The 14,502-nt window shown below is 35.0% G+C and overlaps 1 protein-coding gene across 1 annotated transcript in view; it reads left to right on the top strand.

Moving 5' to 3' along the window:
• LOC111712829 (pyruvate carboxylase 1) overlaps nucleotides 1–12,269 on the top strand; it is a 29,541-nt gene extending 17,272 nt beyond the window's left edge. Inside the window, exons 19-35 of the mRNA XM_023487566.1 lie at nucleotides 128–197; nucleotides 353–415; nucleotides 992–1,130; nucleotides 1,787–1,887; nucleotides 2,037–2,148; nucleotides 2,360–2,478; nucleotides 3,204–3,313; nucleotides 3,983–4,049; nucleotides 4,616–4,702; nucleotides 5,031–5,220; nucleotides 6,216–6,280; nucleotides 6,848–6,963; nucleotides 7,843–7,939; nucleotides 8,383–8,450; nucleotides 8,986–9,049; nucleotides 9,856–9,990; nucleotides 11,648–12,269. Coding sequence (XP_023343334.1) covers nucleotides 128–197; nucleotides 353–415; nucleotides 992–1,130; nucleotides 1,787–1,887; nucleotides 2,037–2,148; nucleotides 2,360–2,478; nucleotides 3,204–3,313; nucleotides 3,983–4,049; nucleotides 4,616–4,702; nucleotides 5,031–5,220; nucleotides 6,216–6,280; nucleotides 6,848–6,963; nucleotides 7,843–7,939; nucleotides 8,383–8,450; nucleotides 8,986–9,049; nucleotides 9,856–9,990; nucleotides 11,648–11,728 — 1,684 coding nt within the window. The 3' untranslated portion in view covers nucleotides 11,729–12,269. The remainder of the gene's footprint in view (nucleotides 1–127; nucleotides 198–352; nucleotides 416–991; nucleotides 1,131–1,786; nucleotides 1,888–2,036; nucleotides 2,149–2,359; nucleotides 2,479–3,203; nucleotides 3,314–3,982; nucleotides 4,050–4,615; nucleotides 4,703–5,030; nucleotides 5,221–6,215; nucleotides 6,281–6,847; nucleotides 6,964–7,842; nucleotides 7,940–8,382; nucleotides 8,451–8,985; nucleotides 9,050–9,855; nucleotides 9,991–11,647) is intronic.
• Nucleotides 12,270–14,502: the final 2,233 nt, after the last annotated feature.

Below are 14,502 nucleotides of genomic sequence, written 5' to 3'. Positions count from 1 at the left end.
TGTTCTCTACTGTAATGTACACTACTGTCCTGTATTGTGTACTGTAGTGCACACTGCTTTCCTGAATTGTGTACTGTAGTGTACTGTATTGTTTAGTATTCTGATTATCAACTACGTTGTTGTCCAGGTTCCTGCATGAGTGCCCCTGGGAGAGGTTGGAGCAAATGAGGAAAGAGATCCCTAATGTTCCATTTCAGGAAAACAACATAACTTTAATTAAGTTTTTTTTGCTCCATTTTGATTTAAAAAGAATATCAACCCTTTGTATCTAATTGTAAACTTATTTTTGCCCTGATGTTAAACAGATTTATACTTTAAATATCTATTTATGTGGATGTTGTTGCTGTTGTAGATGTTGTTGCGTGGAGCTAATGCTGTTGGATATACTTCTTATCCTGATAATGTCATCTACAAGGTATTTTTTGTGTACTGGCACACACAGTTTTATTCAAGATTGCTGGAACAAATACTGCTTTGTGACCTTATATTGCCTTTATAACAATACAGCAGGAGTTTTTCACAGATTTTATGCAGAAAGTTACTTTTTGTGTCAGATTTTATTTGTCTAAAAGTTTACATGTACATTGTACAATGTACACCTTCAACTAAACTTTCGGTGTTCACAATGTCCTAGATCAATCCTATATCAACTTCCCAAGTGAAAATTTTCCAAAGCGCAAAATTCCCAAATGTGCAACTTCCCAAGCGGCAACTTCCCAAAGGTTAGGTTAGGCCCTCTAAGGCGCCGCAGGCTGCAATGTGGCTCGAGTGCTGCGGCTAGGATACGCTAGGGGCCGAAAACCATGGCTAGAACAGGCTGGGGACCGAGCGCTGCGGCTAGGACAGACTTGCCAAGTTGCCGCTTGGGAAATTTCATTGATGGGAAGATGCCATTTGGGAAAATACCCTTGGGAAAAATCCTTTGGGAAAGTACCTAACTTCTAATTTTACTGAGTCTAGAGTTTATATAATATACCTTGTTTTACTGTAGTTCTGTGAGCTAGCCGTGCAGACTGGAATGGATGTATTCCGTGTATTTGACAGCTTGAACTATATCCCCAACCTCGTGGTTGGAATGGACGCTGTCGGCAAAGCTGGAGGTGTTGTCGAGGCTGCGATATCCTACACAGGTGGGCTTTTTTTAGATACAGGATGTCCTAAATATAACATACATTCGGGACTTATTATAGAGGGTGTCCTGAATATCCTAAACAGATGGGAGTTATTTTAGATACAGGGGGTCCTAAATATCCTATACCTAAGTGAGTTAAAATAGAGGGTGTCCTGAATATCCTACACAGATGGGAGTTATTATAGATACAGGGGGTCCTAAATATCCTATACCTATGGGAGTTATTATAGAGGGTGTCCTGAATATCCTAAACAGATGGGAGTTATTATAGATGCAGGGGGTCCTAAATATCCTATACCTATGGGAGTTATTATAGAGGGTGTCCTGAATATCCTACACAGATGGGAGTTATATATACAGGGGTCCTAAATATCCTATACAGATGGGAGTTATTATAGAGGGTGTCCTGAATATCCTACACAGATGGGGTTATTATATATACAGGGGTCCTAAATATCTTATACAGGTGGGAGTTATTATAGATACAGGGTGTCCTAAATATAACACAGACAGGCGGGAGTTATTATAGATACATGGTGTCCCAAATAAATTATCATATTCTGATTTTTATTCCAGATAGAAAAGAAGTTTATTTTCGCCAATTTTGCTCAGACGATAGGAGGGGTTGTCTTTTATAACAATAATTATTTTTAGGAGACATCAGTGACCCCACTAAGACTAAGTACAACCTAAAGTACTATCTTCACTTAGCTGATGAACTTATTCTTAATGGGGCGCATGTACTCTGTATTAAGGTAAGTAGTAGTACAGTACTAAAGCATCTAATTGATTTAGAAAATGTTTCTCTACTAAATATCTAATCGGTCTTGGTTCTAGCATAGTTAAAGAGAGTTTAACAATAGCGACATAAATAAGTGTGATCAATTAAGTTTTTCATGTTCAGGATATGGCTGGCTTACTTAAACCAAGAGCTGCAACTATCCTTGTTGATGCTATTCGTCAGAAGCATCCCCATATTCCAATCCATATCCATACTCACGATACTAGTGGAGCAGGTAAACATCCATATCCATACTCACGATACTAGTGGAGCAGGTATACATCCATATCCATACTCACGATACTAGTGGAGCAGGTATACATCCATATCCATACTCATGCTACTAGTGGAGCAGGTATACGTCCATATCCATACTCAAACTAATAGTGGAGCAGGTTGATGATGTTGATGTTGATGTTGATGTTGATGTTGATGTTGATGTCTAGGTATTGCTGCAATGTTGAACTGTGTATATGCTGGAGCCGATGTTGTTGATGTAGCTGTTGACAGCATGAGTGGTATGACGTCACAGCCTAGCATGGGAGCGTTCGTTGCTAGTCTTCAGGTACACCTATCTCTCTTACTATTGGAGACTTTTTTTGATGAAAATGCCTAATATAATATTGCACCAGCTCTGAATAGTGCTGGGCACCTTTAGACTTTTTTCAAAACGCGTTCAATAACTGTTGGTAAAAAACCGTTATAAGAATTCAGGTTGCTCGTTATTTACCTCATTTTCCGTTATTTTTGAAAGTCATCATTCCGTCGTTAATTATCTCAATTTTATCGTTATTTAATTATTGTATCATACTAAAATTTCGAGTGAAGGGAAGTAATCATGATATTAAGCTAGATATTGATGATTATTTATTATTATTATTGACACTATTAGTAAACAGGATAGTATGTGTGAACCTATTAATTTAATGAACATGTGAACATGAGAGTAAGCTAGATATGGACGCTATTAGTAAATATTATATTGTGTAGGGTAGTGAACATGAGAGTAAGCTAGATATGGACGCTATTAGTAAATATTATATTGTGTACGGTAGCGAACATGAGAGTAAGCTTGATATGGACGCTATTAGTAAATATTATATTGTGTAGGGTAGCGAACATGAGAATAAGCTTTATATGGAGGCTATTAGTAAATATTATATTGTGTACGGTAGTGAACATGAGAGTAAGCTAGATATGGACGTTATTAGTAAATATTATATTATGTAGGGTAGTGAACATGAGAGTAAGCTAACTATGGACGCTATTAGTAAATCTTATATTGTGTAGGGTAGTGAACATGAGAGTAAGCTAGATATGGACGCTATTAGTAAATACTCAGCTTTCTGGGAGCAGACAAGGAACTATTATGGACCTTTTGAATCCACAACAACCATGAGGTCAGTACTTGAGATTTTATAAACTTATTTTTAAAGGAAGTTGCTTAAGTTCTGGAGTTTGACCTGAAAACCTCCGATAATGTTAAGATTTATGAAACAAGGCTAAAAAACTGAGTTTATAACGTATTACACTCTATATTTTTAGATAGATATTTTGTCTGTTTTCAAACATGTCTTCTCTTACATGCTGTTGAGAAGATAATTTGTTTTTGCATTATAACAAATAGCCTTTTTGTCTTGGATAATACTCCCCCCCCCCTTCTGATATGCAATTAAATGATCTTTTTGTGGCGTAGTTTAATGAGATTAGGAGATTTGATTGCAATTGTAGCCAATTTTATTTGAACCATTTCCATGTGTGTATTTGGATAATTTTTGTGGCATCTGATTGTATGTGTGGCAAGACATTATTTAAAGCATTTTTATGCTGTGACATATTTTGTGGCATATTTTTGGCTTTTATATACTGAAGGTGGCATGCTTTTTAAACTTTGATTGCATTTGTGGCAGGAGTTATTTATCAGGGTTTACTTAGTGGCATTTGTTATGATATAACATAATTTGTGGCAGATTTTATGCATTTATGGCCTGTTGCCAATTGGTACTTATTGTTATTTCTAATAATTGAATATATGAATTTAACTGCAAAATATTTTCCTATTATATTAGATCTGGAAACGCTGATGTTTACAAACACGAGATCCCAGGTGGACAGTACACTAATCTTCAGTTCCAGGTTTGATAAAATATTTTACACTATACGGTGTGTCCCCAAACATATGGTATACGATGTTAATTACTTTCCTGAGGACATTTTCCCAAGCTTCAACTTCCCTAGGGTATTTACTGAAGTGGAAATTTCCTTAATGTGCAATTATTCATGTGTCAATTTCCAAAATCTGTCCTAGCCGCAGTGCTCGGCTCCCTAGCCTGTTTTATCCGCAGCTGTTGGCTCCCTTGCCGCAGTGCTCGGCCCGCATTGCAGCCTGCGGTGCCTCAGAAGGCCTAGCCTAATCTTCGGAAAATTTTCACTTAGGAAGTCGCCCTTGGGATAATGCCTTTGGAAATATATATGACACCTCTAATAACGGGTTTCCCAACAAAAAGCGGCTTTGAAGCCTTTTAGGATTTGATAGTCATGTGCTTTAGCCCAAATCAAGCGTTCATCAAGGTTTATGGCAAAAATTTAAATACATACTAAAAGTATCCACTAAATAATTTGATGATGAATATGAATCCAACTCATTTTTTTTATTTCATGTTTCTCTTTTTTCATCAGTTATCACATACATTTTGATTTAGGCATACTCGCTGGGCTTGGGCGATCAATTTGAGGCGATCAAAGTTAAATATGCCGAAGCTAATCAATTGCTTGGTGATCTAGTCAAGGTGAAGTTTTTCTTGTTTTTGTAGCTTTGGAGTCTATATGTATTATAATGTGTATTTGTAAAGAAATTGGTAATGAAATTATTTATTTATGTTTATAAAAAGTTAAAGATATGTTTTATAATGAAATTATTAAAGATCTGCTTCTTTAATGAATTTTAAGACATGATTTTTTATGGATGCTTTAGTGATTTTGTCTAGTATTTGGTTTGTATTTAATAAACTAAAATTCTTATTAGTTTTTAGGACTTCTTAGAACCCCATTAAGTTTTGTTGTCCTTAAAAATTTCAAATTAAATAATATTTCGGAAATCCAGTTTGTGTTATTTAGGTGACCCCAAGCTCTAAGATAGTTGGAGACCTGGCGCAGTTTATGGTTCAGAACAAGCTGACCGGGGAGGAGGTGAAGAATTTCAAAGATTTTTTAAGGGGTTTGACACAGTTTTCTTTAGGTCAACCTCACGGTGGCTTCCCTGAACCCTTCAGATCTGATGTTCTCAAGGACCTTCCCCGAGTTTCAGGTTAAATTTCTTATTTTTAACGCTTTGCGCCACTCTTCGTGAACATAGTTAGAAAGTTGCCGTCAACCTGATTTGATATTGCATGCAAGCAATTCTTCTTGAAAATGCCACTTTTACTTTTTTTATAAATGTTAGATCTGTCGTGGAATCTCTTATGTCTACTTTCCTGATGGAGAAATTGTAATAACAAATAACTTTTTTTGATAAAGTGTTATTAATAATTTTACTATGCGCGATTGTATGAAAACGCTTCCGTATACCACTAGTAAACCTCTCTACTCCTTCCTCTGTCACTAAGTTGTTCTATAAATTATAGCCCGAATTTAAAGAATTAAAACAATTGTCTCCAATGTTTCATGATTTAAACCGGCGTTCAATTGAAACCGGTTTTTGGCGGATTTGAGACGCGGCTCAAATTCATTAAATTTGGACTCTGAACTGTATTTTTGTTAAGCTTAAAAATATAGATTTGTAACTATTTATAACACTGTTATTTTGGTTCGCAGTGTTATACAGTTTTTGGACAAAAATGTTCACTCTATAGAGAAGGTTCAAAGCCTTCTTAGATTTAATTTTGTCCCGAGCTTTAGCGAGGGACAAAATATAGTCTAAAAAGGCGAGAACTTTCGAGAAATAAAGATTTTTTAAGTCCAAAACCTTATAACACATCGTGCCAAAATAATAGTTTCATAGGTAATTTTATGAAACGTTTGTCTACTTGTCTTATTTCAATGGCTATTTATAGATCAAATAAGCTTTGAAACAAAGCAGAAGTCAAAATATAAAGTTGATTTCAATTTTATTTTTATTCCGATTGAAAAAAATATTTTGGAAATATCCTACATTTTTTGGAAAAAATCCCGGGAACCAATCAAAACTTTATAGCATAGTGCTATAATGTACAGCTAATTAAACTTTCTAGCACGATGATTACTATATAGCACGTTCATTATGAAATTGATGAAGTGAGGAAGAATGATAAAGTATGTTTAAAGGACGACCTGGAGAAAATATGACTCCATTTGATTTCGAGGCTGCAGAAACAACATTGTCTACCGAGGTGAATACATATTAACTTAAATATTTAGATAGGTATCTAATGCTTATAAAAATGGGCCGTCAAGTTTGAAGCGACCCCTAACTTAAAGAGACCCCTAACTTAAAGCGACCACTAACTTGAAGCGACCCCTAACTTAAAGTGACCCCTAACTTAAAGTGACCCCTAACTTAAAGTGGCCCCTAACTTAAAGTGACCCCTAACTTAAAGTGACCCCTAACTTTAAGTGGTCCCTAACTTAAAGTAACCCCTGACCTAAAGTGACCCCTAACTTAAAGCGACCCCTAACCTAAAGCGTCACATGCCTAATTTTCAACCCTACAATTTACCTTTGTCTGGACGAATATGATTGAGATATTCTTATTTTATTCAATAAAAATCAGTTCTAATCGACATATTAAGGTCTTGAGGGTACTGTTGTAAATAAGGCACGAATCTCTTGAAAATGAGGGTTACATAAAATTACGTTGCCAGACCCTTCTAGTGCCAAGTAGTCTAAAGTATCTAAAAACATGATTGGTTATAAAGATGTCAATTTTCTTTCAGTTTATACAATTGTGAAATATTTAGCTTGGTGAAACTATACAACCACGAGATGTGATGTCCTATGCTCTCTATCCTCATGTTGCAAAGGAGTTTTTCAAGTTCAGATCTACCTACGGTCCTGTAGATAAACTAGAGACAAGGTATAGTTCAGATTTACCTACGGTCCTACAGATAAACTAGAGAAAAGGTAGATATAGTTCAGATTTACCTACGGTCCTGTTGATTAACTAGAGACAAGGTAGATATAATTCAGATCTACCTACGGTCCTGTAGATAAACTAGAAACAAGGTAGATATTGCTTAGATCTACCTACGGTCCTGTAGATAAACTATTGATCTACCTAAGGTCCTGTAGATAAACTAGAAACAAGGTAGATATAGTTCAGATCTACCTACGGTCCTGTAGATAAACTAGAGACAAGGTATAGTTCAGATTTACCTATCGGTCCTTTAGACAAACTAGAGACAAAGTATAGTTCAGATTTACCTACGGTCCTGTAGATAAACTAGAGACAAGGTAGATATAGTTCAGATTTAGCTACGGTCCTGTTGATATTAGTTGATGCACAGTTGCTGTTTTAATTGTTATGTTTTTTAGAAACATAACTTCTGTGATAACATTCGTCCAATCCACGGTTTTATACGTCCCACTGTGTTGTGTCCATGTGTAAAAAAATAACTGATACTAAAATACTTGCTATTCAGCTACTATTTGACAAGAGAGGTTAATAGCTGAGTACCTGCCAGCCTAAACAGTTGGACTGTACACTAACAGGAGGTTAATAGCTGAGTACCTGCCAGCCTAAACAGTTGGACTGTACACTAACAGGAGGTTAATAGCTGAGTACCTGCCAGCCTAACAGTTGGACTGTACAGTCTACACTAAGAACTGTTTAATAAAAAATGACAGACTGAGATTATACAGTACTAGCTGAAGTGTCGGGCGTTGCCTGTGGAAATAGTTAAATATGGGCGAAGAGCTTTATTTCTTAGATTAAAAACTCAAATATGCATTAAAGGCACTTCCTGGTTGGGCCTGATATGGGAGAGGAATTTGAAGTTACAATTGAGAAAGGGAAAACTCTTTCCATCAAGACCCTGACACCTGGCATTGAGGTAAAAAAAAAATGGGGGGGAGGTTTATTACTTAATTATTTTTTTGTATGAAAGACCTGTACTCCATTAGCTTTTTATAAGGTTATTTCAGAGTAGAATTTTAATTTGTTAAATTTAATTTAAATCTTGTAATTTAAGGTATTTTTTTTTAACATGTATGAAATGAAATGAAGAGGATATCGTTTTTTTCTACATTCTGCAATGCTGACAATTTCCTTCATTGACTCTGTTACATAAATCTGCGTTTACTTTTTACAGTATTCCACAATCCACAATTGAAAATTATTATTTTCAGCAAAAAAAAAATTACAATATCTTGAAATCATGAGAAGATAAAGGTTTTGATGGGGTACAGTTGTGAATAGGACAGGCCACTCCAATCAGTCCTTATCAAGCTAATTTAAGGCAATTAAAAAAAAAATTATATTTGTTCTCTGTTTTAGGTGAATAAAGCTGGTATGAGGGAGGTGAACTTTGAGCTTAACGGACAGAAGAGAACTGTTATGGTCAGGTAAACAGATACAGTTGACAGTTACAGTTGACCGTTACAGTTGACCGTTACAGTTGACAGTTACAGTTGACAGTTACAGTTGACAATTACAGTTGACAGTAACAGTTGACAGTAACAGTTGACAGTAACAGTTGACAGTAACAGTTGACAGTAGCAGTTGACAGTAGCAGTTGACAGTAGCAGTTGACAGTAGCAGTTGACAGTAGCAGTTGACAGTAGCAGTTGACAGTAGCAGTNTACAGTTGACAGTTACAGTTGACAGTTACAGTTGACAGTTACAGTTGACAGTTACAGTTGACAGTTACAGTTGACAGTTACAGTTGACAGTTACAGTTGACAGTTACAGTTGACAGTTACAGTTGACAGTTACAGTTGACAGTTACAGTTGACAGTTACAGTTGACAGTTACAGTTGACAGTTACAGTTGACAGTTACAGTTGACAGTTACAGTTGACAGTTACAGTTGACAGTTACAGTTGACAGTTACAGTTGACAGTTACAGTTGACAGCTACAGTATAAATGTTAACTGTTCAGGGATGAGTTGGCTTCTAGCACTCAGACTAGAAGACTAAGAGCAGATCTTTCAAACAAAACTCACGTAAGTCATTTTTTCATTTTTTTATTAAGGGCGGTATTCGACACTTTTAGAGGTCAACCTCGAGATCTTTGCAGAAGACGATAATCGGAGGGTGCACGCAAAATTTCAATCTTGTCTTTTAATTTACAAGACCAACCAAGAACTCAATAAGTGTCGAATAGCTCCCTCTCGACTCCCCATATTTTTGTGTTTTTACGGTCTGGTTTTTACAACTTTTTTCTGAATCCAATTTGTATAAATTACAACGACTTCATCTGAAAAGGATCCAAAGAATTAAGAAAATTTATGTTATTTTGCAACACTTAAACTTCAAAGAAGACGACATATATCATCTTCATCGTTCATTGGCAGCATTTGCTATGGAAGGATATTCGTTCTAATGAGGGTCAAGGTTGTAATCAGACAGCAAGGCTTATATTTATATACTAGTGTCCAGCTATACTTATCAACACCAATATTAATTCAGAAATCAAAAATTTATTAGGAAATCAGCTTTCACTTATATTGTTTGCCAGAAAACTTTAACTGAGTTCTCACAACAAACTCGTGTATTTTAATGCCCATATCTTTGCAATCTGATGGTGTAAATCTTTGATTAAAAACTTTTATCTATTTAACTTTTATATATTACAGATTCATAGTTTAAACAACATCGGGCTGCAAAGATATGGGGATTAAAAATCCGAGTTTGTGGCAAGAATTTCAGTTTTTAAGACGTGTTACAGTATTATCTGTAATAGTTGTAATGAATGAAAAAATTACTTTATGTTCAAATTAAGAGATCTCCTCAACAATTGATCGTTTAGGTTGCAGCTCCTATGATGGGTGACGTTGTAATCCTAAAAGTGCAACCAGGAGATATAGTGAAGCCAGGACAGGTGGTTGCAGTACTCTCTGCCATGAAGATGGAGATGGCTGTTCAGACTCAGGTTGCGGGCAAGGTAAACTTTTATTAATATGAACTCTACTCTTCATTCTACACTCTACACTTAGCAATTTAACCCAGAACAGAAATAATTTATAAAATGTCGTTTTCTTTACCAACTGATGATAAAATGCTGCAGATATTTTTTTTTATTGAGTTAGTACATAGAGATCTTTAAAACTGTTCCCGCATATATCATGGCTATTTATTTATTTTAACAACTACTGAGATTTAGGCATGATTGTATAAAACAAATTGAGAAATTGTCAAGACGACATTTTATAAATTTGTTTGTTGCCTCCGAAGTTCTGTGTTAAACTGTATAAAACTCGACAAGGAAGACGACTTTGCAAGTTGAAGTTTTGAAGGCCATAATTAAACACACCAACTATGCTATGGAAACAGGGTGTCTTGATACAGGGTGTCACAATAAACATAGGAATTCAGAGACGAATTCGAAATCGTCTTTGTAAAGAATTAACGTTTGTTAGCTAATTAAAATTGTCAAAATAAAGTTACGTCTGCTGGAGTATATTTTATATAAACGGTAAAAGACTGTTTTGTTATTCTGCAAAACGTTGTACGATGTTCTGTAACATTTTTGCAAGATAAACAGTGAAGCGAAGCAACTGTACTGTGTTTTTAATAAACTAATTTCTGTAATTGTACAACACAGTATGCAATGAAAACGTAAACAAACAAATTCTGAACTCTAGCAGACGTATTATAGCTTTCCTATTAGATATCACCAGACTAAATCGAAAAAACATTTATAAAGACGACTTCAAAATCGTCACTGAATTCCCATGTGTATTGGGACACCCTGTAGTACAATAGATGGCAACGTATAATTTCTACACTCTCAGTACAGCTGGATTCTGACGTCATAAGTGTCAATTCAGTTTTGTGTCCGACAAAATTATTAACAATAGTGATAATTTTAGAATAAAGTGCCTATCTTACAATTAAATAAGTGCAATTTATTGTGTTCTTTATTTTAGTTTTTACACTTTTCATTTGATCTTGGAAAACAGTCAACCAATGTGAGAAAATTTCGTTTTCCTTATTATATTGGACAAATTGTGACGTCGTGTATAACTGGTCCATTTCTCTGATGCCACCTATTGTACTTGATAATCTATTTGGGTCAAGCTACTGGTGCAATTAAGTGCATTTTAATAACATTAAATACATATTCTATTGTTGAAAAGTCGTCGTCTATTTATTCCAATTATCTCGCTGTCTGTTCTATTTTAAAAAATGTGTCTCCTATGATCAATTTTTAAATATCAGTTTTAATTAATTTTCGGCATTTTACTTTCTAAAAGAAGTCCGGACTGAAAACCTAGGACCTGGAGAGGATTTGAAACTCCGATCCACTACTGAAGTCTTAGGCCATCCCTACAATTTGTGATTTTATTTGATTTAATTTAATTAGATTAGGTTTTCTTTTGTTTGATGGGAAAGGGAGCGATGATTTTTTTGATGAGGGCTTGTAAATTACATGCGTAACCAGCATCAAAATTACGCAAATTATTTTGTAGACTTTTTACTCCTAGTCCCCTAGTTATTGTAATGCATTCTTTAACCCNAATTATTTTTCCCCACTTACGTGTTTGATTAAAACATTTTGATAATTTTATTCCTAATTTTATTTATTATTTTTATTTTAGGTCCGAGCTATCCATGTGGCAGTAGGCGACAAGATCGACGCAGAGGATCTTCTGGTAGAGATCGAAGATCTTGTAGAGTAATCTTAATCTACGCTATCCCGTGTTGGATGTGTAATATGCCATGTTGTATAATGTATATGTACTATTCCATGTTGTAATGTACTATCCCATGTTGGATGTGTACTATTCCATGTATATGTACTATTATTCCATGTTGGATGTGTACTAGCTCATATGTGTACTCTCCCATGCTGTATGTGTACTTTCCCATGTTGAATGTGTACTATTTCATGTTGGATATGTACTTTCTTATGTTGTATATGTACTAATACAGATTTGATGAGTTTTAAAAACTTCAAAATGAGCTTAAATCTCAATTTTAAATAATATATAATATTAACTCATATCTACAGTTAAATATCTAAGTATATAATGAAAATAGCTCAACCCTATCCTTGTTAAGAAGAATTTCAAGAAGCATTTTAAAAACTTGCTGTTAAAAGGTTGTTGTAATAATGTAAATTTTTTTACTATGTAATTTTAATAAGTTGATATGAATATTGAACAGCTTTCAAATATTTTTTATGAAATATTATTTTTAACAATAAAATGTTTTATTATACTTTTTACGAGTTATTACATGATTTACAGTGATTATTTTATCAGAAGCTATTTTTTTCGTACCTAGGGTCTACGAGGTCTACAGGGTTACCCACAAAGGATGACACTTAACGATTCGATTGTAAAGGATTTATACTATGCGTCTTATATTTTTTTTTATTATCTGAAGGCAAACAACTTCAATTCAACTAAGGGATTGTTGTCTATATAAAGTTGTAATCTCTGTTTGAATGTTTGTCCTATCATAACTCTAGAACCCTTGGACCGATTTGCCTCAAATTTTTATTGGAGGAACTCGGGAAAATCACGGGATTGTACTTAGCTTGGTTTTAAGATTTAACTTGAGTGGGTCGACTTTTACAGCGAAAATTTAGTCTCCCGGTAAAATCGATCTGATGCGGGTAAAATATGGGAGTAACGTATAAGTACCCTGGGATACGCTGGGTTCCCAAGTAATATATAAATTTCAGGTCGTCTTTACAATCTCATCCTTTCTGGGTTACTCTGCCTCAAAGGTTGACATGTGATATTGAGAATTTGATTTGTTCACGAACTATTGCCGCGTTAAACAAAGACAATATATAAGTCTTCGGATATTTCCAGGGGGCGGAAACCTTATGTGTGTGTCTGTACCAAAAGAGTGTGTTAGTTTAAAGTACTGGTCTGCCAGACGAGCGCCATTTCCTTTCCCTATATTTCTATTCCCTGGATATTTCACATGTTTTTGGGACACCTTCGTTTCCCCCGCCCCTTAAACACCTAGTTGCCCCCTATTCTGCTACCTTTGAATATATCTCATTGTATACACAAGCATACAACAATAGATGAACTTTCTCCAATTATCTTTTTCTTACCTTTTTTTTATCAAGTCATGATGCTTGATAATAGAGACCTATAGATATACATACCACACAAGATGTTAGGGGGGGGGGGATTTCTTTATAGCTAAAATAATAACAAAGCTTTCTTTTTTGAACACGTTCTTGACTATGATCCTTCCTATTATCAATATTTTAATATCTTTCCATTAAAACCTCCATTTCTGGTGGAGATAAATTTATCCTAAAACTATAACAAAGGGGAATGTCCACATTTCCATACAAAGGGTGGGGGGGGTTCTGACTTCGTTTTTAGAGATTTCTCTCTGATTTTTTGCATGCAGGCCTAAATTGTGATCTAGTTTTTGAATCAAACACCAAAGTGGGGAAAAATAATTTTCATGTCATTTTTCCCGCATTTTTCAGGCATTTTTTCTAAAACTTTGTGATAGGTCCATGTGAGGTGTCTTAAGTCATTAATATTAGGTCGGGAAACTCAATTCTGGATTTTATAATGCATTTCCCGCTCTCCTTATACCTTTCCCCCATTTTCCCCCTCTTAAAGGCCAAAGAAGCCTTCTGACTTTATTACTAGAGATTCCTCTGCATTTTTTGCATGCAGACCTGATTTGTGATCTAGTTTTTGAATCAAAAACCAAAATTGGGGAAAAATAATTTTTTTCCCTGATTTTTCCCGCATTTTCCGGTCCTTTTTTTCAAAAACTTTGCGTTAGGTCCATGTGGGGTGTCTAAACTCACTAACTTTGGGTCGGGAAACTCAATTCTGGACCCTATATTGCATTTCCCCCTCTCCTTATACCATTTCCTTCCCTATTCCCGCATTTTCTCCCTCCTTAAGGCCAAAGAAGCCTTCTGACTTTGTAACTAGAAATTTCTCTCTGATTTTTTGCATGCAGACTTGAATTGTGATCTAGTTTTTGAATCAAACAACAAAATGTAGGATAAGATAATTTTTTCTATATTTTTCCCGCATTTTTTGGACATTTTTCAAAAACTTTGTGATAGGTCCAAGTGTGGTGTCTAAACTCAGTAACTTTGGGACAGTAAACTCAATTCTGACTCTATATTGCATTTCCTTCTCTCCATTTCCCCCCTTTTACCGCTTTTTTCCCTCCTAAAGACCATAGAAGTCTTCCGACTTTATCACTAGAGATTTCTCTCTGATTTTTGCATGCAGATCTGAATTGTGATCTAGTTTTTGAATTTTAATCCAAAACCAAAGTGGGGAAAAAAATAACTTTTCCACTGATTTTTCCCCTGTCTAAAGTCATCAACATTGGGTCGGGAAACTCAATTCTAGACTATTACTAGAGATTTCTCTGATTTTTTCATGCAGAACTGAAAATTGTGATCTAGATTTGAATTAAAAATAAATATTGATGTTTTTAATTTATT

The sequence above is a fragment of the Eurytemora carolleeae genome, unplaced genomic scaffold (genome assembly GCF_000591075.1).
Source record: "Eurytemora carolleeae unplaced genomic scaffold, Eaff_2.0 scaffold1333, whole genome shotgun sequence".
NCBI lineage: Eukaryota > Metazoa > Arthropoda > Copepoda > Calanoida > Temoridae > Eurytemora > Eurytemora carolleeae.
This window is presented reverse-complemented; position numbering and strand designations above follow the sequence as displayed.